Source organism: Schistocerca nitens, chromosome 11, assembly GCF_023898315.1.
Source record: "Schistocerca nitens isolate TAMUIC-IGC-003100 chromosome 11, iqSchNite1.1, whole genome shotgun sequence".
In the NCBI taxonomy this organism is placed as follows: domain Eukaryota; kingdom Metazoa; phylum Arthropoda; class Insecta; order Orthoptera; family Acrididae; genus Schistocerca; species Schistocerca nitens.
The window spans coordinates 140,344,914-140,369,691 of NC_064624.1; the positions used below are offsets into that span (position 1 = coordinate 140,344,914).

At 43.4% G+C, this 24,778-nt stretch overlaps 1 protein-coding gene and 1 non-coding gene across 4 annotated transcripts in view; one reads left to right on the top strand and one right to left on the bottom strand.

The window, feature by feature from the left end:
• Window positions 1-24,778, top strand: part of LOC126212916 (ankyrin repeat and protein kinase domain-containing protein 1-like) — a 146,801-nt gene that overhangs the window by 79,642 nt on the left and 42,381 nt on the right. For 2 of the 3 annotated variants that reach the window (XM_049940425.1, XM_049940427.1), the window contains exon 4: window positions 18,000-18,169. In XM_049940425.1, the coding sequence (XP_049796382.1) occupies window positions 18,079-18,169 (91 nt within the window). In that variant the 5' untranslated portion in view covers window positions 18,000-18,078. Of the gene's footprint in view, window positions 1-4,988; window positions 5,125-17,999; window positions 18,170-24,778 lie in introns of those variants that run through there. The other variant, XM_049940426.1, reaches the window with a different exon arrangement.
• Trnap-cgg (transfer RNA proline (anticodon CGG)) lies at window positions 7,070-7,144 on the bottom strand. Its single transcript has one exon. It is a non-coding gene; the product is annotated as a tRNA-Pro (tRNA).

Here is a 24,778-nt window from a genome sequence, read left to right on the forward strand (position 1 = left end):
CCATATTTACATTTTAACAAAGTTCACTGTGTCCCAGCATTTTTACATCGTTAATTATGAAAGCTTACATTTCGTGGTCACATTTCAAAATACACTCCTGGAAATGGAAAAAAGAACACATTGACACCGGTGTGTCAGACCCATCATACTTGCTCCGGACACTGCGAGAGTGCTGTACAAGCAATGATCACACGCACGGCACAGCGGACACACCAGGAACCGCGGTGTTGGCCGTCGAATGGCGCTAGCTGCGCAGCATTTGTGCACCGCCGCCGTCAGTGTCAGCCAGTTTGCCGTGGCATACGGAGCTCCATCGCAGTCTTTAACACTGGTAGCATGCCGCGACAGCGTGGACGTGAACCGTATGTGCAGTTGACGGACTTTGAGCGAGGGCGTATAGTGGGCATGCGGGAGGCCGGGTGGACGTACCGCCGAATTGCTCTACACGTGGGGCGTGAGGTCTCCACAGTACATCGATGTTGTCGCCAGTGGTCGGCGGAAGGTGCACGTGCCCGTCGACCTGGGACCGGACCGCAGCGACGCACGGATGCACGCCGAGACCGTAGGATCCTACGCAGTGCCGTAGGGGACCGCACCGCCACTTCCCAGCAAATTAGGGACACTGTTGCTCCTGGGGTATCGGCGAGGACCATTCGCAACCGTCTCCATGAAGCTGGGCTACGGTCCCGCACACCGTTAGGCCGTCTTCCGCTCACGCCCCAACATCGTGCAGCCCGCCTCCAGTGGTGTCGCGACAGGCGTGAATGGAGGGACGAATGGAGACGTGTCGTCTTCAGCGATGAGAGTCGCTTCTGCCTTGGTGCCAATGATGGTCGTATGCGTGTTTGGCGCCGTGCAGGTGAGCGCCACAATCAGGACTGCATACGACGGAGGCACACAGGGCCAACACCCGGCATCATGGTGTGGGGAGCGATCTCCTACACTGGCCGTACACCACTGGTGATCGTCGAGGGGACACTGAATAGTGCACGGTACATCCAAACCGTCATCGAACCCATCGTTCTACCATTCCTAGACCGGCAAGGGAACTTGCTGTTCCAACAGGACAACGCACGTCCGCATGTATCCCGTGCCACCCAACGTGCTCTAGAAGGTGTAAGTCAACTACCCTGGCCAGCAAGATCTCCGGATCTGTCCCCCATTGAGCATGTTTGGGACTGGATGAAGCGTCGTCTCACGCGGTCTGCACGTCCAGCACGAACGCTGGTCCAACTGAGGCGCCAGGTGGAAATGGCATGGCAAGCCGTTCCACAGGACTACATCCAGCATCTCTACGATCGTCTCCATGGGAGAACAGCAGCCTGCATTGCTGCGAAAGGTGGATATACACTGTACTAGTGCCGACATTGTGCATGCTCTGTTGCCTGTGTCTATGTGCCTGTGGTTCTGTCAGTGCGATCATGTGATGTATCTGACCCCAGGAATGTGTCAATAAAGTTTCCCCTTCCTGGGACAATGAATTCACGGTGTTCTTATTTCAATTTCCAGGAGTGTATGTTGACAATATGCAAAGTTTTAACACATATACAAATACATATAAATTCACAAGAATATGCATGTGAAATATTTACACTAAAAATTATACTAAGTCCCATTGGCTTTCTTTTATTGGGGTTTATGGTCCTTTCAAGTTTCTTTACTCATGTTTAGCCGTACCAAGGAATATCAGACTTAATATTTAAAGCACGGGCTTTCTTTCATTTATTGTTCATTTCTTTCTTTTGATTCCATATCTGGCTAGTGGTTGACCAAGTTTTCAATGCCATCAATAATCCCTTTTCAAAAGACTTAATTTTCTTCACGTCTTTTTATTCATATCTGAAAATTTACTGTCACATAACAAACTAAACTACGAAATCCTATAACTACTACATAAAAAGAGAACATAATACATTATAACGTTTGCATTCCTTCAAGGGGTGTGTGAAAGGAGGTGCTAACAATTTACCAAATCATGGGTAAATGTAAGTGTCCTTACATCAAGTCTGTGTAGTGTAGCATCATGACAGATTCTCAGTTTGTGTTCTGAATGTTCATATGACTAAGCGTATTATCCCGTAACAAATCCTTGCATGAGTAAATCACATATCTGCTCAGTACTTCCTCAATATCTCCACTTCTTGTGGATACCGTCTATACAAATGGAAAATGTATCTCACAGAGATTATCTCTCTCATAATGTGTATTATATAATAACGTAGCAAATTTCCTCTCACGAGTTCAACCATGAACTTCCTTCTACTTTAGTAAAGGTTAAACATCATGTATGTGTGTATATATGTCATTTCTTTCTATAAAACATAAATAAAGAACGTAGTATTGTAATTGACAGTATGATGTCTCTTTCTCAGTGTCCGTTGCTCGACGTCGGCTGCACGGGTGGTCACTGCTCCTTTGCACTTACCTTGCATAGCCTGAAAAGTCAAATGTTGTCTTCAACGTAGATGTAATTTTGTCATCCGTTCGCTTAGGTGGAGGTGTTGTACGAGTCGAAAAACGGCATTAATAAGTCTCCTACCGAGCGAGGTGGTGCAGTGGTTAGACACTGGACTCGCATTCGGGAGGACGACGGTTCAATCCCGCGTCCGGCCATCCTGATTTAGGTTTTCCGTGATTTCCCTAAATCACTCCAGGCAAATGCCGGGATGGTTCCTCTGAAAGGGCACGGCCGACTTCCTTCCCTAATCCGATGAGACCGATGACCTCGCTGTCTGGTCTCCTTCCCCAAAAACAACCCCCCCAATAAGTCTCCTATCGTTTGCTTCCTCAGGGTTCTCTGTCGTGTGTAAGTATAATAAAGGCTAACATGGCACTAAATTTCACTTTCGTAAATACAAATGTATTCACACGAGGGCTGTATAAAAACTATATTTCAACTTAAGTTCCTTAAAATATCATTCTCCTGTCTGAACACGCACTATAAATGTTTTCTTCCACACAGTGGCTTAACAAAACTTAATGAAACGTTACTAAGTTACACTTCTGAAATAAATTAAAGCTAATGCCTTGTGCTGCCACCTACCGCCAGGAACTCCATATGAGCGACCCCAGTAGTGGTTAGACATCGCGAGAGAGCAGAATGGGGCGCTCCGCGGAACTCGCGGACTTCTAACGTGGTCAGGTGATTGGGTGTCACTTGTGTCATACGTCTGTGCGCGAGATTTCCACACTACCAAACATCCCTAGGTCCACTGTTTCCGATGTGATAGTGAAGTGGAAACGTGAAGAGACACGTACAGCACAAAGGCGCACAGGCCGACCTCGTCTGTTGACTGACAGAGACCACCGACAGTTGAAGCGGGTCGTTTTGTGTAATAGGCAGACATCTATCGAGACCATCACACAAAAACTCTAAACTGCATCAGGATCCACTGGAAGTACAGGGTGTTTCAAAATGAATATATGGGTTTTAAGGCTTTATAGCACATATTACATTCACCTTACAATTATATATAATACAGCAAATGAAAGAGAAAACAAACAGTTTTTCTTACAATTATTGTGTGAACACCGATCACACATCGAGTCGATAGGCGAGTTGTTCTAAAACCTTGATCAATGTGTCAGGAGTAACTGTTGCAATAACACTGTTTCCAAGGTTGGATAGATCAGCTGGTATCGGAGGCAAATACACGTGATCGCGTCAGATCGTGTGTGGACGTGGAGATCATGCCTAAAACGCTGTGTCAACAGCCCCTTGCGCCCAATCCACCTGTCGGATACAAACGTCGTTTAACCAGTCGCGTACTGAGTTACGCCAATGTGGCGGCGCAACATCTTGCTCCGAAATAGAGATATGTTGTTCAGCTTCTTCCCATTGAGGCATGGACCATAGCTGTAGCAAATCAAGATAAGAAACATCAGTTACAGTTGATTCACCGAAAAAGAAAGGCCCATAAACTTTCCGCTGGGATATTTCTAAGCTTGAAAGACTCGCCCTCGTTCAACACGGTTTTCAGTCACTCTTTGTCATTACATACTCTTCCCATTGTGCAAAGGTATACAAACAAAACTGTTTTAGTTGCTCTATCATTTGGTGTATTATTTACAATTGTAAATTGAATGTAATAAATGCTACAACGCTTTAAAACCGGTATGTTCATTTTGAAACACCCTGTACTATGACCGTTAGGGGGGAGGTGACAAAACTTGGAATTCATGATCGAGTGGCTGCTCTTAAGCTACAAATCACGGTGGTAAATGCCAAACGACGCTTCGCTTAGTGTAAGGAGGGTAAATAATGGACGACTGAAGAGTGGAAAACCGTTGCGTGGAGTGACTAATCACGATCCGATGGCAGGGTGTGGGTATGGCGAATGCCGGGCCTGACCGACGGACATCGATACCTCATCTCAGTGCAGCACTCTACATCTACATCTACATCCATACTCCGCAAGCCACCTGACGGTGTGTGGCGGAATGGAGAAGAATGAGCTGCCATTCCCCAGCACCTGATTGGACGTGGAAGATGTCATCAAGGCTAAGGGAGGACCTACACCATAATCAGTTCCAGCATTACGACGGAGGGCGCCACGAACTTGTAAGTCATTTTCAGCCAAGTGTATTGATACTTTTAATCACATAGTGTACTGTGCATAAAATTATATGAAAGTTTTCAGAAAAGCAGCCGAGATACCATTGTCCTGAGCTAAATTAGAAAAATAATACTGGTATCGACGACTACTGTTGAGGAAAAGTAATGCTAGAGGAGGATGTCGCGTTACAAGGTGCACTGTAGAATGAATTTCAGAATGCTAAGAGGGCGGAGACTACTTGTTTTTGTACCTGTTGTGTGCAATACCGTAAGTCGTGTCGTTTCTGAGGAAGGCCGAGGAAAGAACGACTCGCTCGCAATACAACGTTCTGCCGTAGGACTTGTCGAGTCGGTTCATTTTCCGGAAGAGAGCTCTACGAAGCGAAGGTAACGCTTCGCGCGTTCCGTATTTTCCGGCAGTATTCGGAGAACGGGTCACGTGACGACAGAGTTGCCTGCCGCCGACCACCTGTTGCTGGTACAGTTGCTGGCGAGGCGTGGCAGCTGCGAGACGTTTCTCATCTCGACCCCTGGCCAGGCGTGTGAGTGCGTGTGTGTGCGCACAGCAGGTAGGGGCGTATCACGTGTGCTATCATCGATCTCTTACACCCAGTTTGGTACATTTCTCTATTTTTTTCAATGCTTCGGAATATAAAAAGGCTTGACTTTGGTTTAGGGTGATTCACGAAAACATGCAAATATTTTAATATGTTATTCTACAAGTAAAACTAAAGAAAAAGTTCATATAAACATTGGTCCACAAATGTTTATTTGCGGATTTGCGGCTAATAAAAGATTTTGCCTGAAATTTAGCAATTTCCTTAATATCAAGCCATCGTAATACTGTACCAGGTTAAAGTAAAGCACGATTTCCATTTATTTTGTTATTGTTGGTCTGGTGAATCTAATAAAACATGTACCATTCACATACAGTATATGTATTGTTTGTTCTACTACTTGGTTGATGGTCTTTCAGAACTCACAAGGCAAGTTCATTCATACCTTGTAAACCAATTATCCGTAGTTACATTTCTTTATGTTTGAAAATATGATTACACAACCTTTTCATGGTGTCAGCTTTTGAGGTCTCCATTTGGTTGCTCTCTTCATTAAACTCCCGAATTTGAGGTGTAAGCTGTTCTTGCGCCAGCAGGACTGGAAACATTCATTACATATATTCCATGTTTCGAAGGACTCATAGCCCTCCCACATTTTACAAGCGTTTCATATACAGTCACATATTCATCAAGAGAGCACAGCACCATGCAGTTATTTATGAACAGGTCAAAGATATTTCGTACAGGAGTCAATTTATCGCATATTCCTCTGTCGGACATAGTTGACTTATTATCAAGTCTTAGACAGCAACCTGAACCTCCTGTAGAGTTGTTGCAGAACAGAATATTTATAATCCTGTGCCTCCTCTGTCCAAGTATTCCTGTAAATTTACCCTAAGCAGCCTTGTACCTTAGACCAAAATAAAAAAAATGGTTGAAATGGCTCTGAGCACTATGGGACTTAACATGTGAGGTCATTAGTTCCCTAAGAACTACTTAAACCTAACTAAACTAAGGACATCACACACATCCATGCCCAAGGCAAGATTCGAACCTGCGACAGTAGCGGTCGGGCGGTTCCAGACTGAAGCGCCTAGAACCACTCGGTCACCAACCGGCCCACCAAAATACATCACACCAATAAAGGCTTCAATTTCAACTGTCTCTAAAATTATCAGACATGATGCATAGGTCAATACACGTCACTACTTCATCCAGTATTTCGTCAGTGAAAAACAACCGCCACATCTCCATTTCTGTCTTTTTATCCTTCGCAGTTCCCCTCACACCTAAAAGATGAGATAAAAATATTATATGAAGCCCTTATACGACGATTAGGAATATTCTTCATCCATTCTGTGCACCAAAAAATATTTTTACTATTATTCTGATTTGTATCACTGTCATTCCCACTTTCTTCACTGTGTTCAGTGCACAATTTAGTGTCTCTGTCTAAGCCGTCTTCACCTCGTTCTCCTCTAGCCATTTCATTTACCAATGTATAGTTACACATGTGGATCTTCCCTCTCATCCATTTTAGCTGTCGTCTGAAAGAAACGGTGTGGCTGAGCGCAATGAATATGAAATAAAATTATATTTGTGTTAGAAAAAGAGGTATCGCGTTACTGTGGGTCCTGTAGACCCAAACAAAACTTACCAAAAATTGCCTCCTTGCTACCGGCGCACAGTGGGGTCAAATCGCAAAAAGATGGCCAAAAGTCGAAAACGTTATAAATTCGGGTGAATGTCAGTACTCGGGAGTTTTCGGGGACCGAAGTCAAATTTTGAAATAAAAACAGAATGGCGGATTTAGAATGAATCAATTTTATAGAGAAAATACAACATATATCCATATGTTGTATAACACAATAAAACATACAACCGGTTTCCAGAATGAGATTTTCACTCTGCAGCGGAGTGTGCGCTGATATGAATCTTCCTGGCAGATTAAAACTGTATGCCCGACCGAGACTCGAACTCGGGACCTTTGCCTTCCGCGGGCAAGTGCTCTACCAACTGAGCTACCGAAGCACGACTCACGCCCGGTACTCACAGCTTTCATATCAGCGCACACTCCGCTGCAGAGTGAAAATCTCATTCTGGAAACATCCCCCAGGCTGTGGCTAAGCCATGTCTCCGCAATATCCTTTCTTTCAGGAGTGCTAGTTCTGCATGGTTCGCAGTAGAGCTTCTGTAAAGTTTGGAAGGTAGGAGACGAGGTACTGGCAGAAGTAAAGCTGTGAGTACCGGCCGTGAGTCGTGCTTCGGTAGCTCAGTTGGTAGAGTACTTGCCCGCGGAAGGCAAAGGTCCCGAGTTCGAGTCTCGGTCGGGCACGCAGTTTTAATCTGCCAGGAAGTTTCATACAACCGGTTGATTGAAAGTTCATAGGTCTTCATCCGAAGGATAAATTGATTCACAATCAGTTGATCGAATTTTAAATCGCTGGAACGTACTGTACTTGCTGGTATACGTGGCGCAACTAACAATGAAACTGCTTCTGGCAACGAGATCGAGTTTTCTCGAGTAAATTCGCGCAAACTTCAAATAAATGGATCGGATATTAATAGTGAGCGTAAAAGAATTTCAAAAAATGTTCAAGTGTGTGTGAAATCTTACGGGACTTAACTGATAAGGTCATCAGTCCCTAAGCTTACACACTACTTAACCTAAATTATCCTAAGGACAAACACACACACCCATGCCCGAGGGAGGACTCGTACCTCCGCCGCGACCAGCCGCACAGTCCATGACTGCTCGCCATAGACCGCTCAACTAATCCCGCGCGGCGTAAGAGAAGTACTCCATTGTTTTGGAAAATATAATATCTATATAGGAGGATAGTTCGATATTTAACCTCGTTACTATTATTCATTCCAAAATATTATTTGAAAAAGGGAAGAGTATATTCATAAAAGTGAATTACGTATTACAGAACTCGAAATACAATGAATACCGCAGATAAATTCAAGGAAAAGAGCAACATTCCGCTTCGCTGATGTACGAAATTCAACAAACTATGTTGTACGTTGCAAGAGTTAGTACCAATGACGCAGTTGCAGCTAGACGCAGTAAGTTTTAACTTTTTTCATTGAATAATAGTTCCATCTACAGCATACGATCGGTCAGATCGTTGAACTTTGCAGAGCTTATAAACTTTTCTCCACGTGTTTAAAATTTTACGTTGTAATTTTCCGTTCATTTGGACATAAATGATTCATTTATTGCTATCGCGTTGACTATTATTACTAATATTGTATTGCAATGATTTTCTACTTACTTTCGTCAATTGATTTCATCCTGAATGGAAATCTATTGATTTTTAGAGATTTGGCGCCTATTTGAATTCAACGTTGAAATATTTGTTCCCCTCCAACTGTTCTACAGCAGCAGGTATAGGGAGAGGCTAGGGGGCTGTGGCGATCGGAATTCGAGCTTCGGACCCTTACCCAACCTAACCCTCGACTAGAAATTACCGTAAGGCGAACTTATTTTTTTGACTTTTGCCAACTTTTTTGTATTTGACCCCACTGTGCGGTGGTTCTGGCAGACCCCCAGATACGTAAAATTTACTCCCAGACATTGGACTTGAACCCGTATTCACCAATCACATTTAACAACACGATGGCGAACAAGAAAGTCGTCGAAGCCTCGCCCCGAAACAAGCGTGTTTATCGGTGCCGTTTACTTAGCTACTGTCACGCCATTACTCCAGCCGACGTGTAAACAACGTTCCCGCGCCACAGAAGAGCTGTAGTACGCAGAGGTGAAGACAAGCCTGCACTGGAGGAACCGAGCTTCGTCAGGCGGTCGCCACTGGCCGCCTTCGACACTTTGTGTGTCCACAACGTTCGCAAAGGCACTAACAAATGCTCGAGCGTTTTTTTACTTCGACATTCTGTAAATAAAAAGATAATTTCCTGTCTTATTGTCTCGCTAGTTGACAACGAAACAGTTATCTTTTCCGTTATTGGTCGTAATTTTGTATGCTGCTGGCAGTTCAAGTAATCTGCCGTACCTATCATGTTGCATCAAGTTTCAAGAATGAATCGCTGACTGCATTACTGCTGGTACACCTCACGCATAGGAGAAGTATCGCTGAAATTTCGTAATTATACTACTGACCATTAAAATTGCTACATCACGAAGATGACGTCAACAGACGAGGTCGGCCTGTGCGCTCTTGTGCTGTAGATGTCCCTTGACGTTTCCACTTCACTATCACATCGGAAACAGTGGACCTAGGGATGTTTAGGAGTGTGGAAATCTCGCGTACAGACATATGACACAAGTGACACACAATCACCTGACCACCTTCGAAGTCCGTGAGTTCCGCAGAGCGCCCCATTCTGCTCTCCTTTACGATGTCTAATGACTACTGAGGTCGCTGATATGGAGCACCTGGCTGTAGGTGGCAGCTCAATGCACCTGATACGTATTTGGGGGTGTCCGGATACTTTTGATCACATAGTGTATATGGTGATCGGTGTTAAGATCACAGGTGTCACACGCTGCAGACATTGACCCTGCGTCGCCTTCATTTGCTAGTAATTTTCGGAATTTTGTGTGACTCTCAATGGCATTAAAAAGCGACGCTATACAGTCCGGTTTTCTGGTGTAATTAACAGGATAACAGCTTAAATAGAGGACGTCGTAGGTTCGCATCTTGTCAGGCGCACCATTGTTTTTAAATCTTTAACGAAATGATTTTGGTCTTCATTGTTATTCAATTATTTCATTTAAATGTAATTTTTTTAAATTCCATTCCTTTATTGCATAATTTTAATCATAATATCAATTTCTTCGTTTGCTCCCATTTTTCCCATCATTCTTTCTCCACCTGAAATCTTTATTCACGTGTTTTAATTAATTTTATATGTTAACTTCGACTTAATTTCTTTTGTTTTATCACCTCATTGTTTTCGTCCACATTATTGCCTTCTCTATATTTATTTTCCATTTTGCTTGAATATCGTTCTACTTAAAACTCATCATTCATTTAAATTTCGATCTGCATCTTTTCATGCATAGTGCAGTAGATATTTAGGTTATGTTTCAAATATTTGGATGCCGACTACCGTTCAAAACAAGGCTACATCTGATAGTAAAAATACATTTTTCACTCCACTGCCAAATATAAAGATTATTTGGTCTTTTGTTTTATACCTGATGCCGGCCGCGGTGGTCTCGCGGTTCTAGGCGCGCAGTCCGGAACCGTGCGACTGCTACGGTCGCAGGTTCGAATCCTGCCTCGGGCATGGATGTGTGTGATGTCCTTAGGTTAGTTAGGTTTAAGTAGTTCTAAGTTCTAGGGGACTGATGACCAAAGCAGTTGAGTCCCATAGTGCTCAGAGCCATTTGAGCCATTTTTTTTATACCTGATAGGTAGGAGATCTTCAGATAACTCAATATCACAATAGGCAAATATAATCATATTCATATTCACAAAACCTCCGACTGGAAAAAGAAAAAATGAAACAAATTAGTAAGTTCATACGGTTATTAAAATGATAGAGGAATGGAATTAAAAATTATATTTGAATCAATTAATTGAGTAAAAATGATGATCAGCCGTTTCGAGAAAGATCTAAAAAGTAAAAAAAAGCTTACCACAGCTGACATGATTCGAACCCACAACCTCCTCTACGTGAATCTGTTAACCTATCCTTTATACCACGCAAGCAGACTGCATTATGCGATTTTTTTAACGCTATTAAGTATCGTACAAAATTTCGAATTTTTTTTTCGTCAATTACTCGTGAACGAGGACCTCACCAGGGTAATGAGCTGCGATCCATACCCACATTACCGTATAGATAGTTTCAAAAAGTCGATAGCACCGTTAGGAACCTCTCTTCTTAGTCGCGATAATTCAGTTTCAATAATTCAAATCAGTAATTCAACTCCCCGCTCGTGTAACTAGATTCTAGATTGACTTTAGAATTCCGAAATAAATATAAAATCTTTTTACATGTGGGTGAACATGAAACATGAACACAACGTTTTTACTTTGGGTATGGTTCTAAATTTCTCATGTACCTATAAATTTATATATCGGATAAAGTTCCAACGTAAGCTTTTTCGCAGCAGAAATTGTGTGAATCTAGGAAGGTAGGAGGCGAGGTACAGGCGGATATAGAGCCGTGAGGACGGGTCGTGAGTCGTGCTTGGGTAGCTCAGTCGGTAGTGTTTATTCCCGCGAAAGGCAAAGGTCCCGAGTTAGAGTCTCGGTCCGGCACACAGTATTAATCTGCCATGAAGTTTCGGAAACTTTTTGGGTTTGCCACCACTGTGGCTGATTTGAGTACTGAATTCCTCCCATGCCGTTGTAAAATTCTCTGACACTCTTAATGCATGCAGCATAGGTTACATCAACACTGTATCTCTAAGTATTTTATGGGTTAAGCTGCGTCGTAGGGTGTGGGCGGATAACTAATCAGGCAAGAACCAAGGAGCCACGCTGAAACGTCGTTCGGTACGACGTCATCTGTTGTGCCAGCAAGTGTTTGGAGAGAGACAAGATACAGATACGAAGATACGACAGCACGTGGCAGATCAACGTGGAAATTTCACCTGCGACAACGACAATGTTCAGCATCAATGGGCAGAGTCCGAGAGCGTTTTGCAATATGCTTACGACAGGTGTAAGCCGAGGGAAGTTTTAACCGTGTTGCGAAGTTGGTACGAAAGCATACAGAGCTTCACTCCATATTTGGACGTAGACGAATCCTCACGGGCAAACAAAAACGAAACAAACCCAAAGTTAGCGTAAGGAGAGCTATGCGTGTTCAGCGAACTTATAAAATTAAGATTCCATTACCGACTTGACAGAAAAATCTAGGAAGTTTTGGTCTTATGTTAAGGAGTTCGCGTATGGATTGATTTGATGTGGATTGATTGATGTGCGACTAGCATAAAACATTAATTGTGGAAAAGTACACTCCAGACTGAGATTCGGTGGAAGAATTCTGAGGAGTGTACTCCATCTCGAAAGCAGATACACTCCTGGAAATGGAAAAAAGAACACATTGACACCGGCCGTACACCACTGGTGATCGTCGAGGGGACACTGAATAGTGTACGGTACATCCAAACCGTCATCGGACCCATCGTTCTACCATTCCTAGACCGGCAAGGGAACTTGCTGTTCCAACAGGACAATGCACGTCCGCATGTATCCCGTGCCACCCAACGTGCTCTAGAAGGTGTAAGTCAACTACCCTGGCCAGCAAGATCTCCGGATCTGTCCCCCATTGAGCATGTTTGGGACTGGATGAAGCGTCGTCTCACGCAGTCTGCACGTCCAGCACGAACGCTGGTCCAACTGAGGCGCCAGGTGGAAATGGCATGGCAAGCCGTTCCACAGGACTACATCCAGCATCTCTACGATCGTCTCCATGGGAGAATAGCAGCCTGCATTGCTGCGAAAGGTGGATATACACTGTACTAGTGCCGACATTGTGCATGCTCTGTTGCCTGTGTCTATGTGCCTGTGGTTCTGTCAGTGTGATCATGTGATGTATCTGACCCCAGGAATGTGTCAATAAAGTTTCCCCTTCCTGGGACAATGAATTCACGGTGTTCTTATTTCAATTTCCAGGAGTGTAGATTACAGAACACTCGGTCACCCAATACTTCAGTACCGCTCGGCAGTCTGGGATCTGTACCAGACTGGACTAACGTAGGAAAGAGAGGAGATCCAGACGGACTTATGAGCGCGAAGGCGTCGGGGAGAGGCGTTTTGCCACACGGGGTGGATTACTGTTAGAAGTGCCGAGAGCGTACGTATCTCGAGGGGTCGACGACTGCACAGCTTCCTCTTACGTATATTTCATGAAAAGGCCCTGAAAATAACAAATACGAGCCCACACGGAGGACTACCAGTAATTGATCTTCCCGCGAACTACGACTGGAAAAGAAAAATGAGGAGGTTACACTAAGTACCCTCCGCCAGCATAGTTGCGGAGTACAGATGTACACTACTGGCCATTAAAATTGCTACGCCACGAAGATGACGTGCTATAGACGCGAAATTTAACCGACAGGAAGAAGATGCTGTGATATGCAAATGATTAGCTATTCAGAGCATTCACACAAAGTTGGCATCGGTGGCAACACCTACAACGTGCTGACATGAGGAAAGTTTCCAACCGATTTCTCATACACAAACAGCAGTTAACCAGCGTTGCCTGGTGAAACGATGTTGTGATGACTCGTCTAAAGAGGAGCAATGCGTACCATCACGTTTCCGACTTTGATAAAGATCAGATTATAGCCTATCGCGGTTGCGATTGATCGTATCGCGACATTGCTGCTCGCGTTGGTCGAGATCCAATGACTGTTAGCAGAATATGGAATCGGTGGGTTCAGGAGGGTAATACGGAACGCCGTGCTGGATCCCAACGGCCTCGTATCACTAGCAGTCGAGATGAGATGCATCTTATCCGCATGGCTGTGACGAATCGTGCAGCCACGTGTCTATCCACGAGTCAAAAAATGGGGACGTTTGCAAGACAACAACCATCTGCACGAACAGTTCGACGACGTTTGCGGAAACATGGACTATCAGCTCGTAGACCATGGCTACGGTTACCCTTCATGCTGCATCACAGGCTGGAGCGCCTGCGATGGTGTAATCAACGACGAACCTGGGTGCAGGAATGGCAAAACATTTTTTCGGTTGAATCCAGCTTCTGTTTACAGCATCACGACGGTCGCATCCGTGTTTGGCGACATCGTGGTGATCGCACATTGGAAGCGCGCATTCGTCATCGCCATACTGGCGTATCACCCGGCGTGATGGTATGGGATGCCAATGGTTACACGTCTCGGTCACCTCTTGTTCGCATTGACGGCACTTTGAGCAGTGGACATTTCAGATGTGTTACGACCCGTGGCTCTAACCTTCTTTTGATACCTGTGAAACCCTACATTTCAGCAGGATAATGCACGGCCGCGTGTTGCAGGTCCTGTACGGGCCTTTCTGTATACAGAAAATGTTCGACTGCTGTCCTGGCCAGCACATTCTCCAGATCTCTCACGAATTGAAAACGCCTGGTCAATGGTGGCCGAGCAACTGGCTCGTCACAATACGCCAGTCACTATTCTTGATGAACTGTAGTATCGTGTTGAAGCTGCATGGGCAGCTGTTCCTGTACACGCCATCCGAGCTCTGTTTGACTCAATGCCCAGGCGTATCGAGGCCGTTATTACGGCCAGAGGTGGTTGTTCTGGGTACTGTTTTCACAGGCTCTATGCACGCAAATTGCATGAAAATGTAACCACATGTCAGTTCTAGTGTAATATATTTGTCCAATGAATACCCGTTTATCATCTGCATTTCTTCTTGGTGTAGCAATTTTAATGGTCGGTAGTGTAGACATACATGTCGGTTAGTTTCTTGTGATAGACACTGCAGTAAACACTCTCGCCGCAAGTCTGGCAGCTGCGAGGAAAGATGTTCGCACTGCGAAACAGCGCGGTTCGTCTGCAGGAAGCGGTCAACCGCCAGTGGAAGCAGCAGCGTTTCGCCAGGTCGCGGTCTGCAGACGCAGGGACTTCCCGATGGAGCTGGCGAAATGCGGCCACAGCGGCCGAAACCGGCTGTCCGAGGTCGCGAGTTTGACGCAACGGCGGACACCCGGATGGGCAAGGTGCCCCAAGTACTCTCAGTCACACACCGCACTGCCATCTGCTTGTGAGCAGCGGAGACGTTAATTTTATTTATTTATTTTTTCAACACCCTTCATCACAGTATTAATTTTTTGTAGTACTTTATACACTCAAGAGCTAATGGAACTGGTACGCCTGCCTAATAGAGTGAAGGCCCCCGCGAGTACGCAGAAGTGCCGCAACACGACGTGGCGTGGACTCGACTAATGTCTGAGGTAGTGCTGGCACCATGAATCCTGCAGGGTTGTCAGTAAATCACTAAGAGTACGAGGGAGTGGAGATCTCTTCTGAACAGCATGTAGCAAGGCATCCCGCATATGTTGCATAATCTTCATGTCTGGGGAGTTTGGTGGCCAGCGGAAGAGTTTTGTTCTTGGAGCGACTCTGTAGGAATTGTGGACGTTTGGGCTGTCGCATTGTCCTGCTGGAACTGCCCATGTCCGTCTGAATGCACAATCGACATGAATGGATGCAGCTGATCAGACAGGATGCTTACATGTCACTTGTTAGAGCCGTATGTAGACGTATCAGGGGTCCCATATCAGTTCCACTACGCACGCCCCGTACCATTACAGAGCCTCCACCCACCTGAACAGCCCCTGCCGACATGCACTGTCCATGGATTTATGCGGTTGTCGCTACACCTGTACGCGTCCATCTGCTCATTTGAAACGAGACTCGTCCGACTAGGCAACATGTTTCCAGTTAACAGCAGTCCAACATTGGTGTTGACGGGCCCCGGCGAGGCGTAAACCTCTGTGTCGTGTAGACATCGAGGGTGCACAAGTGGTCCTTCGGCTCCGAAAGCCCATATGGATGACGTTTCGTTGAATGGTTCGCACGCCGACACTTGTTGATGGTTCAGCATTGAAATCTGCAGAATTTGCGAAATAGTTGCACTTCTGTCACTTTGAATGGTTCTCTTCAATCGTCGTTGGTCCCATTTTTGCAGGATCTTTTTCCGGCCGCAGCAATGTCGGAGATTTGATGTTTTACCAGATTCTTGATTTCAGGGGAACATCCGCACAGAAATGATACAGGATTTGGGCTGGACATCATTAAAAGAAAGGCGTTTTTCGTTGCGACAGAACCTTCTCACGAAATTCCAATCACCGACTTTCTCCTCCGAATGCGAAAATATTTTGTTGACACCGACCTACAAAAAAAAATGGTTCTAATGGCTCTGAGCACTATGGGACTTAACATCTGAGGTCATCAGTCCCCTAGAACTTAGAACTACTTAAACCTAACTAACCTAAGGACATCACACACATCAATGCCCGAGGCAGGATTCGAACCTGCGACCGCAGCTGTCGCGTGGTTCCAGATTGAAGCGCATAGAACCTCTCGGCCGCACTGGCCGGCACCGACCTACATAGGCGGAACGATCACCACTATAAAATAAGGGAAATCAGAGCTCGTACGGAAGGATATAGGTGTTCATTCATTCCGCGCGCTATACGAGGTTGGAATAATAGAGAATTGTGAAGGTGGTTCGATGAACCCTCTGCCAGGGATTTAAATGTGATTTGCAGAGTATCCACGTAGATGTACGATGTGTTACACTGTTCCACTAGGGCCGAGAAGTTCGCCGATCTGTCCTGCAGTTCCATTCGCATGAGGCCTCGATGTTCTGGGGTAATGGTGTGGCTGGTGCGACATGACCCATCTCGTGGTGTTCTATGGTCTTCCTGCACACAACCGCTGCACCGCAGAAATACTTCCTCCCACACGAGCAGCACTTTCCCGGATGGATGCATCATCTTCTCTCATGCCAACAATGTGCCCTCTTTCAAATTCACTGACCACGCATACGTCTGCGAGGCGTCCTGCACGTCTGTTCAACTCAGACTGGTCCATTACCTCCGATTTGTAGCGACAACGAAAGCCACAGGCACATTTTATCACTAGGTGAAGTTTCCCCGCGATATCGATGGTGACCTGGTACCCGTGGGCCAGTATGGTTCAAATGCTAATAATTTCTGCTTGTCTCACCGGCACAATGTCTGTAGTGCATATTTAGGAGATTGCAATAGTCAGCAACCAATAGCTGTCATCACCTATTTGGACCGTAATCCTTTCCCTCCCCACCTCCTCTCTCTCTCTCTGGGAAGTACTTGCTGGCCTGTCCTTAGATGACTTAGACCCGTTTAACATTCTAATACCAGTGCTGCGGTCAAGACAAACCTCATCCTACTCTCTCATTCCGCAAAATGAAAGCTCTTAGTGCCATATATACAGTTAATTTGAAAAACGCGAAGTTTACACTGTTATCTCTGCAATAAATATATAGACATGACGAAAGATTGCAAGCCGTTTATATAGTACTGTCAAAGAATCAGATTTCTAAACAATTAATGTGTCTTAAAAGGTTTAGGAAGTATTTGAAGTACGAGGGCTATTCGGAAAGTAAGGTCCGATAGGTCGCGAAATGGAAACCACGGTAAAAATCAAAAATGTTTTATTTGCAACAGTTAGATACACCTTGCAGCTACTTATCTCCATAGTCGCCGACCCGACTTAGACGTGTATCGTAGCGTTGTACCACCTTTCCCATACCCTCGCTATAGAAGGCAGCCGCCAGTGCTCTCCGCCAATTCTCTACGCTGGCCTACGGCTCGTTGTCTTGTGCCGAAATGTTGTCTTCATAACCAGCGGTTCATGTGACCTGAGCTGAAACTCAGAGGGAGACAATTACGGGCTGTATTGTGGGTAATCTCACATTTCCATTTGAAAACGATGCAGGAGCATCTTCATTGCCCCTGCAGAATGCGGCTGAGAATTGTCTTGAAGACGAAACAGCACGACAGTTATGTAATGTTAGCTGCATAACTTCAGGGGAAATTTCTCACCAGGCCCCCGTACTTGGCGGCAGACACTATTTTCTAGACATCTTTACGCACTCACTGCGAGCTCAGAAATGAGAAGAGCGACGTGATGCTAACTGGGGTTATACTAGAGACACTACCCAACACATCTGTGCAAAGCTTTATCGGATTTTCATAGTCGTTTCCATTTCGTGACCGATCGGACCTTACTTTCGGAATAGCCCTCGTACATATTTTAAATGAATCAGTCAGTAAATAGCATATTGGCAAAAGAAAGTGATATTAATTTGTAAACAATGTAACACAAGTCGGACTGAAACATTTATTTTCTGTACATCTTCTGGAAATAAAATGAATTTTTTTAACTATATTTATTGACAAAATTACAGGTTGCTCAGCGGTCTGCAAGTTTGTAGAAGGTACTTTAAGGGAAAAGTTATAAATCTGGCCTGACACCTTTATACTTGAATGATGTTCTGCAGAAGTACTACTTGGTTCATCTGCATTTTTTTTACTATGGTCGTGGCTGCTGCGTACAGTGATCCACATTCTATTAAAGGTAAATATACAAATATTTTTTTCACTTGATGTTGGTCTGAATATGATGATAAGCAACAATTTTATTGTTAATAATGAAATACATGTTTAATTTTATTTTTGAGTTTTTACGAATTTTCTTTTAAGGTTCTGATACTGAAGTCGCAGTCCCACATTTAAGAAGTGACAATTTAAATAACTATTTTTTTTCCATTACTCCTAGAGAAATTGGTGCTGTCTTGTGTCGCCGTGGTAGGCTTATTTCGAGATTTAATAACTGCTCTGGTTCCCAGTTTAATCATATTATTGTTATGAACGAACTCAGCAACAAAGCTGCGTATCAGTACATCAGCGCCTTTGGTATCACAGAGTATACCGGCTGGAATCATCTTAAATCGTCTGTTGCGGATATGTACTACATATTACGGCAGCAATATCGTAGCACGTCTGTAGAATGTATCAGTGCCGTTTTCAAAAAGATTGACTTGTACAGTGTACTTCATTATAACAAATGAACAGACAACAGTTGAACAGGCCGCTGTATTACGAACACAGCGCTGCTGTACATTAATTTGAAAACTCTGTCAGCATGACAGTAGTACCTACGTAATATATACAGTGACTACATAATAGGTTCCTTACAGGCTCAGTACTTTTGTGACAAACATTTACGTTCAGTGGGCAATCGTCTCAGACAAACAGCACGTTTGAGTTTAAGATCTCCTTTCATCAATGACAGGCTGTTTCAGTCTGTGGTCGATGGCATTATTGTACCTGAAGCGTACATTTGGTTTCATATACCGTACGGTGTCTTAGAACAATCCGCATGAAAATAGCTATGAATTATGTTGCATTGGTAAGTATTCCCAATGCCAAAATAATTTTGCTAATATTCTAATCACTTTGATCTCTACATTAAAAATTATTCGAGACAGAAAAAAGCTAATGTGCTATGAAACTAAATTTTAACTAACATATAGTCTTACTGGAATTACACAGCCATAACATGCAGCTTAAGGACTGGCTGGTCGACAACAATAGGAAATAACCAAAAACAAAAACCCATAGTTCTGGCTCCTTTCATTGTCAACACGTTCTTATTTCTAGTTTATTTTATGATTCGAGTGAATACCCAGGTATTTTGTGCTATTTATGATGTACAACTGTTTATTACAGTTCATAATACTGTATAAGTTCCTCTCCATTTCTATCGCTACAGTGAAATTGGATATAGTAGATCTTATGTAGGTTGCTTGAAAGGGAGTTCATGGTAAAAAAAGATTGCGAAGGGGGAAGGAAGTTGCTGGTTTCTGTAGCTGGTAAAGTTTTAGTCTTCCTGTTGGTGTAATCTGAAAGCAATAGTTTAATTTACACATAGCTAATGCCGCTGTGAACTTCTTGCTACCACAAAGAGCGTTACAGGACGGAATAGAAAATTTGCAGCTCCTTAATATGATGCCAGATTCAGTTCTATTCAGTGCGACAGGATTATGGTGGTTAGTTGATGAGCCACGAAGCTGTAGCGCTGAGCGTTTGCTAATAAGAGGCTGTGAACAACCTTTAGCCTTGAGTCAGCTAAGACTCTATTGTAAATTACTTTATATTTACACACTGTAAGGTATAATTCACATATATGAAACTGGGAACATATTTCTTAATGCCGAGTTAGTTTTTGTTATTAATTGTAAAAACATTCAACATATTTGATTATCATTCTATGAATACATTACTCAAAATCCTGGAAGACGTTAAAAGAGTAGGTAGTTGTCCAACTTTGCGTCATCCAGTTACTTTCTCAGGGATTTTCTGTGGGGTACAGTTTTTCGAAGAGGTGTATTCAATTCTAATGGAGATATATCACAGTGAACTGCTGTGTTAGAGATATGACACAGTTTATTTCTGTAGAGTAGATTTTCAGTTCATTACTTCATTTATTCCTGTTCCATGCGATGGTTACATCACATGATGGCCCTACTGAGTTGGCTCACAGTTAGAGGCGATTGAGATCATGATAAAGATTGAGAATGAGGAGATGGAGAATACATACTGCAAGATCTGATACCAGTGGCAGTCGAAAAGTCTCGCATGCCTTATTTTTGTGGGCCATTTGCCTTTTGTCTGATTTTATAACACTCAGCACCACTTCCACAGCTATGCCAACATCTTTAACTTGGCGTAACACATACTCAATTATTTCATAGATACTTCTCGATGTCTGTCATCCCCTATAGCTTTTATATTATATACTTCCTATAGTACCACAAAAGTTATTCCCTGATGTCTTAAAACATCTCCTATTATCTAGTCCCTTCTTGCTGTAATTTTCCACACATTACTTTCCTCGTTATTTCTATGGAGAACCATCACATTTGTTATTGTATCAGTCCATCTAATTTTATAATATCCTTTTACAGTACTATGTCTATATATTTTCTCTTCTGTTTTCCCAAAGTCTATGATGACTTGTAATTCAATTTAATGCTCCTGATGTTACTTATAAGAAATTTCATCTTCATGTTTGATATCAATACACTTCCAGAATGAGATTTTCCACTGCAGCGGAGTGTGCGCTGACATGAAACTTCCTGGCAGATTAAAACTGTGTTCAGGACCGAGTTTTGAACTCGGGACCTTTGAGTTTCGCGGGCAATTGCTCTACCAACCGAGACACCCAAACACGACTCACGACCCATCCTCACAACTTCAATTCTGCCAGTATCTTTCAAACTTAACAGTTTCTATCGGCCAGGAAAGTTCATATCAGGGCACACTCCGCTGCAGAGTGAAAATATCACTCTGGGAACATCCTCCAGGCTGTGGCTAAGCCATGTCTCTGCAATATCCATTCTTCCAGGAGTGCTAGTTCTGCAAGGTTCGCAGGAGAGCTGTTGTGAAGTTTGGAAGGTAGGAGACGAGGTACTGGCAGAATTGAAGCTATGAGGACCGGTCGTGAGTCGTGCTTCGGTAGCTCAGTTTGTAGAGCACTTGCCCGTGAAAGGCAAAGGTCCCACGTTCGAATCTGGGGCTGGCACACAGTTTTAATCTGACAGGAAGAATGATTAATACACTTGTTTCAGCTATAAATGCCATCTTTGTCTCTGATAATATACTTCTTATACCCTTCCTGTTTCGTTTCTTATGCGGATTTTGGCTTAAAAAAACGGAGATCCTTCACTTAGTCCATTTTGTTGGCCCCAATTTTTAGGTTAATTTTGTCACTAATCTCACATATGCTGCTCTTCATTACGTTTGTTTCTTCTTTATATTGTCAGTAGATATTCTGCATTCATCAGATGCTTCATTACTTTCTACAGGCCTTGCAATTATTCGTAACTTTCACATATACCAATGGCATCGCCGAATTTCACCACTAATATCCTTTTATCCTCATACTTCTTCCCACTCCTGAACCTTCCTTTTATTTCTGTAATACGACTTTTACATACAGATTCTGGAGTGGGAGAGCAATATGGCGTCATTACCGTACAACCTCACTGAACTGGAATATTTTCTTTATGTTATACTGTTATATAGCTGCATCCTAGATCTTGTATGTATTGTTTATTACTCATCTAGGAACAGTCAGCATTCCTTTGATTTGCTTAGTTGATGTTTACTTTACTAACTTTTTTTAAGACAACACCAGTTCCAATTACATGATGTACATCCACATCGCAAGTCTGCAGTTCACAACTGAGTGTATGGTAGAGAGTTCATCTTACCACCTCCAAGCTCTTTCTCTACCCTTCCACTCTCGAACAGCACATACGGGAAATCTACACTGAAATATTTTTGTGTGAATTCTGATTTCTCTTCTTTTATTACAGTGATCATTCCACTCTTTATAGATAAATATCAACAAGCTGTGTTCTCATTTGGAGAAAGCTCGTTACTGAAATTTCATGTGTTGATCCCACTATAGCGAAAACTGCCTTTGTTGTAATGCCTGGCGCCTCAGTTTGCATGTGATAACTGTAGTACTCTTTCCTCTTAGTCTGTCTATTTTTTTACCATCTCTGCTGGAATTACAGTGCATTGGAAATTGTCAGTGTCTTTATTTCCCTGATCTTTAATTCCTTTTCCCAGTCTCCTGTCGGTTTCCCTTACTGCCTGCTCTGTGTAGAGGCTGAATAATGTGGGCATCAGATTACAACTCTCCTCACTGACTCCATTTCGTGTGTTTCGACATATACAACAGCTCTCTGGTTTTGGTAAAACCTGTAGCTGATCTTCTACCTACTTGTTTTTGCCCCTACTGCCTTCAGAATTTTAGTAGTGTATTCTATTCCACAGTCTCGAAAGCTTTTTTAAAATCCACATGTGCTTTAGCATTAAGCATGTCGTTCTTTAATTTATATCTTCATACAAATCATAAATCAGTATATCCTGACAGGGTCCTACGTCTCTCTAGAACCCAGACTCGAGTTAGTACTTTGTAACCATGACTTATTAAACTGGTGTTTCGGTACATATTGCTACTTTAGACACTGGCATTTTGCATCAATTATATTGTTCTTGGAGTACGTAATACATCAAAGGAAAACAGATGGAACAGAGGTGTCCTGATTGGTTCTCCAAGAAATTTCCCAATTATTCAATCATGTTGGCTCTTTCAGTGCTCTGTCAAATCCTTTTGACATTATCATATCTCCCAAGTCATCATGAGTTACTTTTTTCCATGATTCGGTGTTCAACCTGCCTTCTTTTAAAAAGTTCATACATATATACAGGGTGTCTCATTTATCTTGATCACCCTAAATAACCGTTTGTCCAGATGCAAATTACAAAATGTTTCAAGCAAATGTTCCTTAGCCGCCAGGGGGACATCAATCAGCATGATTCCCTTCGTTGTAGCTTTGTCGTTTACAAAGATATGACCAGTGGTATGACTTTTTTAATGGCACCCTGTATTTTTTATACGGTAATTCATTTCCTCTCCAAAAGACCTATTCAAAAATGTATCACGGAGTGCCATTCACTGAAACACAACGTTATTAATTACATAACAGAAAACTGACTTTGAGCCCAGGATCACAAACTCGTCCACTTACTGGAGTTGTCAGAAAACAAATGAAAACCAAGTAAAAACATAACACAAAATTGACTTTGACTCTCCTGTAGCATTGCCCAGGAGTAAAATATTCAATGGTGCTCAAAGTGGTGACCCTGGACACCGATACACTGGTGCACTCGTTGAGTGAAAGAATTATGTGCTGCTTCCAGAATTACAAGCAAGCACAATACATTCCTCTATGTCCTCTGGAGTTGCTGGAATATCGCGATAGACATGTTCTTAATGCATCCCAAAGGATTAAATCCCAGAGGATTAAATCAGGAGACCTATCAGGCCAAGTAACTGTTCCTCCTCGATCAGTCCATCTGGCAGGATACCTTTGGTTCAGAACACGACATGGACGAAAGGCATTATGTGCTGGACATCCACCGTGTTGATACCACATAAGCATTCTGTTTCTTGGCGGCACTTCATCCAGAAGAGGAAGAAGAATTCACCAGAGGAAGTTGGCTGTGCCATTTAGACTACCATTGATGAACTGTAGTACCAAGTATCCCATGCCAGACGTTAACTCTCCATCGATGCTGATGTTCCACCTGTCTAAGCCATTGTGGATTATCCCTGGACGAATAATGCATGTCCCATGTATTTACCTGTCCTTTGTTTGAGGAGGAACATTTATCGATAAATAGAACATTGGAGAAGAAGTTCGGATTGTCGAGGATTTGCTGCTGTGCCTACTGACAGAACTGTACACGATTCTGGAAATCATTCCCGTGCAATTCTTGATGTAGGTGTACGTGGTAAGGATGGAACCGGTGATGTATAAGAACACGAAGTACACTGCTTGTAGGATTGCCAATCTCGTGTTCAAGCTGTCATGTGCTTACATGTGGATTCATAGCAATGGAAGCGAGAACAGTAACTTCGGCAGCTTCGTATTTGCGAGTGCTACGACGACTGCGTTGTAGTGGGTTGAAACATCCTCGCCGGCGAGAGTGGCCGAGCGGTTCTAGGCGCTTCAGCCTGGAACCGCGCGACCGCTATGGTAGGAGGTTCGAATCCTGCCTCTGGCATGGATGTGTGTGATGTCCTTAGGTTAGTTAGGTTTAAGTAGTTCTAAGTTCTAGGGGACTGATGACCTCAGATGTTAAGTCCCATAGTGCTCAGAACCATTTGAAACATCCAGTTTCCTGAAGCGTCGCAACTTGAGGAGAAAACATCCGTCGGTAAGGTGGGATCTTGTCAGGATATCGTTCTCTGTACAGTTCCGCTGCCTGCGTAGCATTTCGCCTACCTTCAACAACAACAAAAATAAAAGTAACGTTATGTCGATGCAGTTTGTAGGAAGGACAGCCTTTACTGTATCCCTACTCTACACAATAGTATTTAGAAAGATTAAACTACTGTACTAAATGCACCCATACATAAGAAAACAGTACTGCAATTACTATTCTGCTAACTTACATTCCCCATGGATGAGTAGCATTTCTACCTTCTCTCAATTGGTGTACATTCTACTCACACAACTCTTCAACTGACGATGTTTAACGGAATGACGGGTCTCCTTTCTACTTATATTTGTCCTCTGTCAACGTCAGCACGTGGATGTGTTCC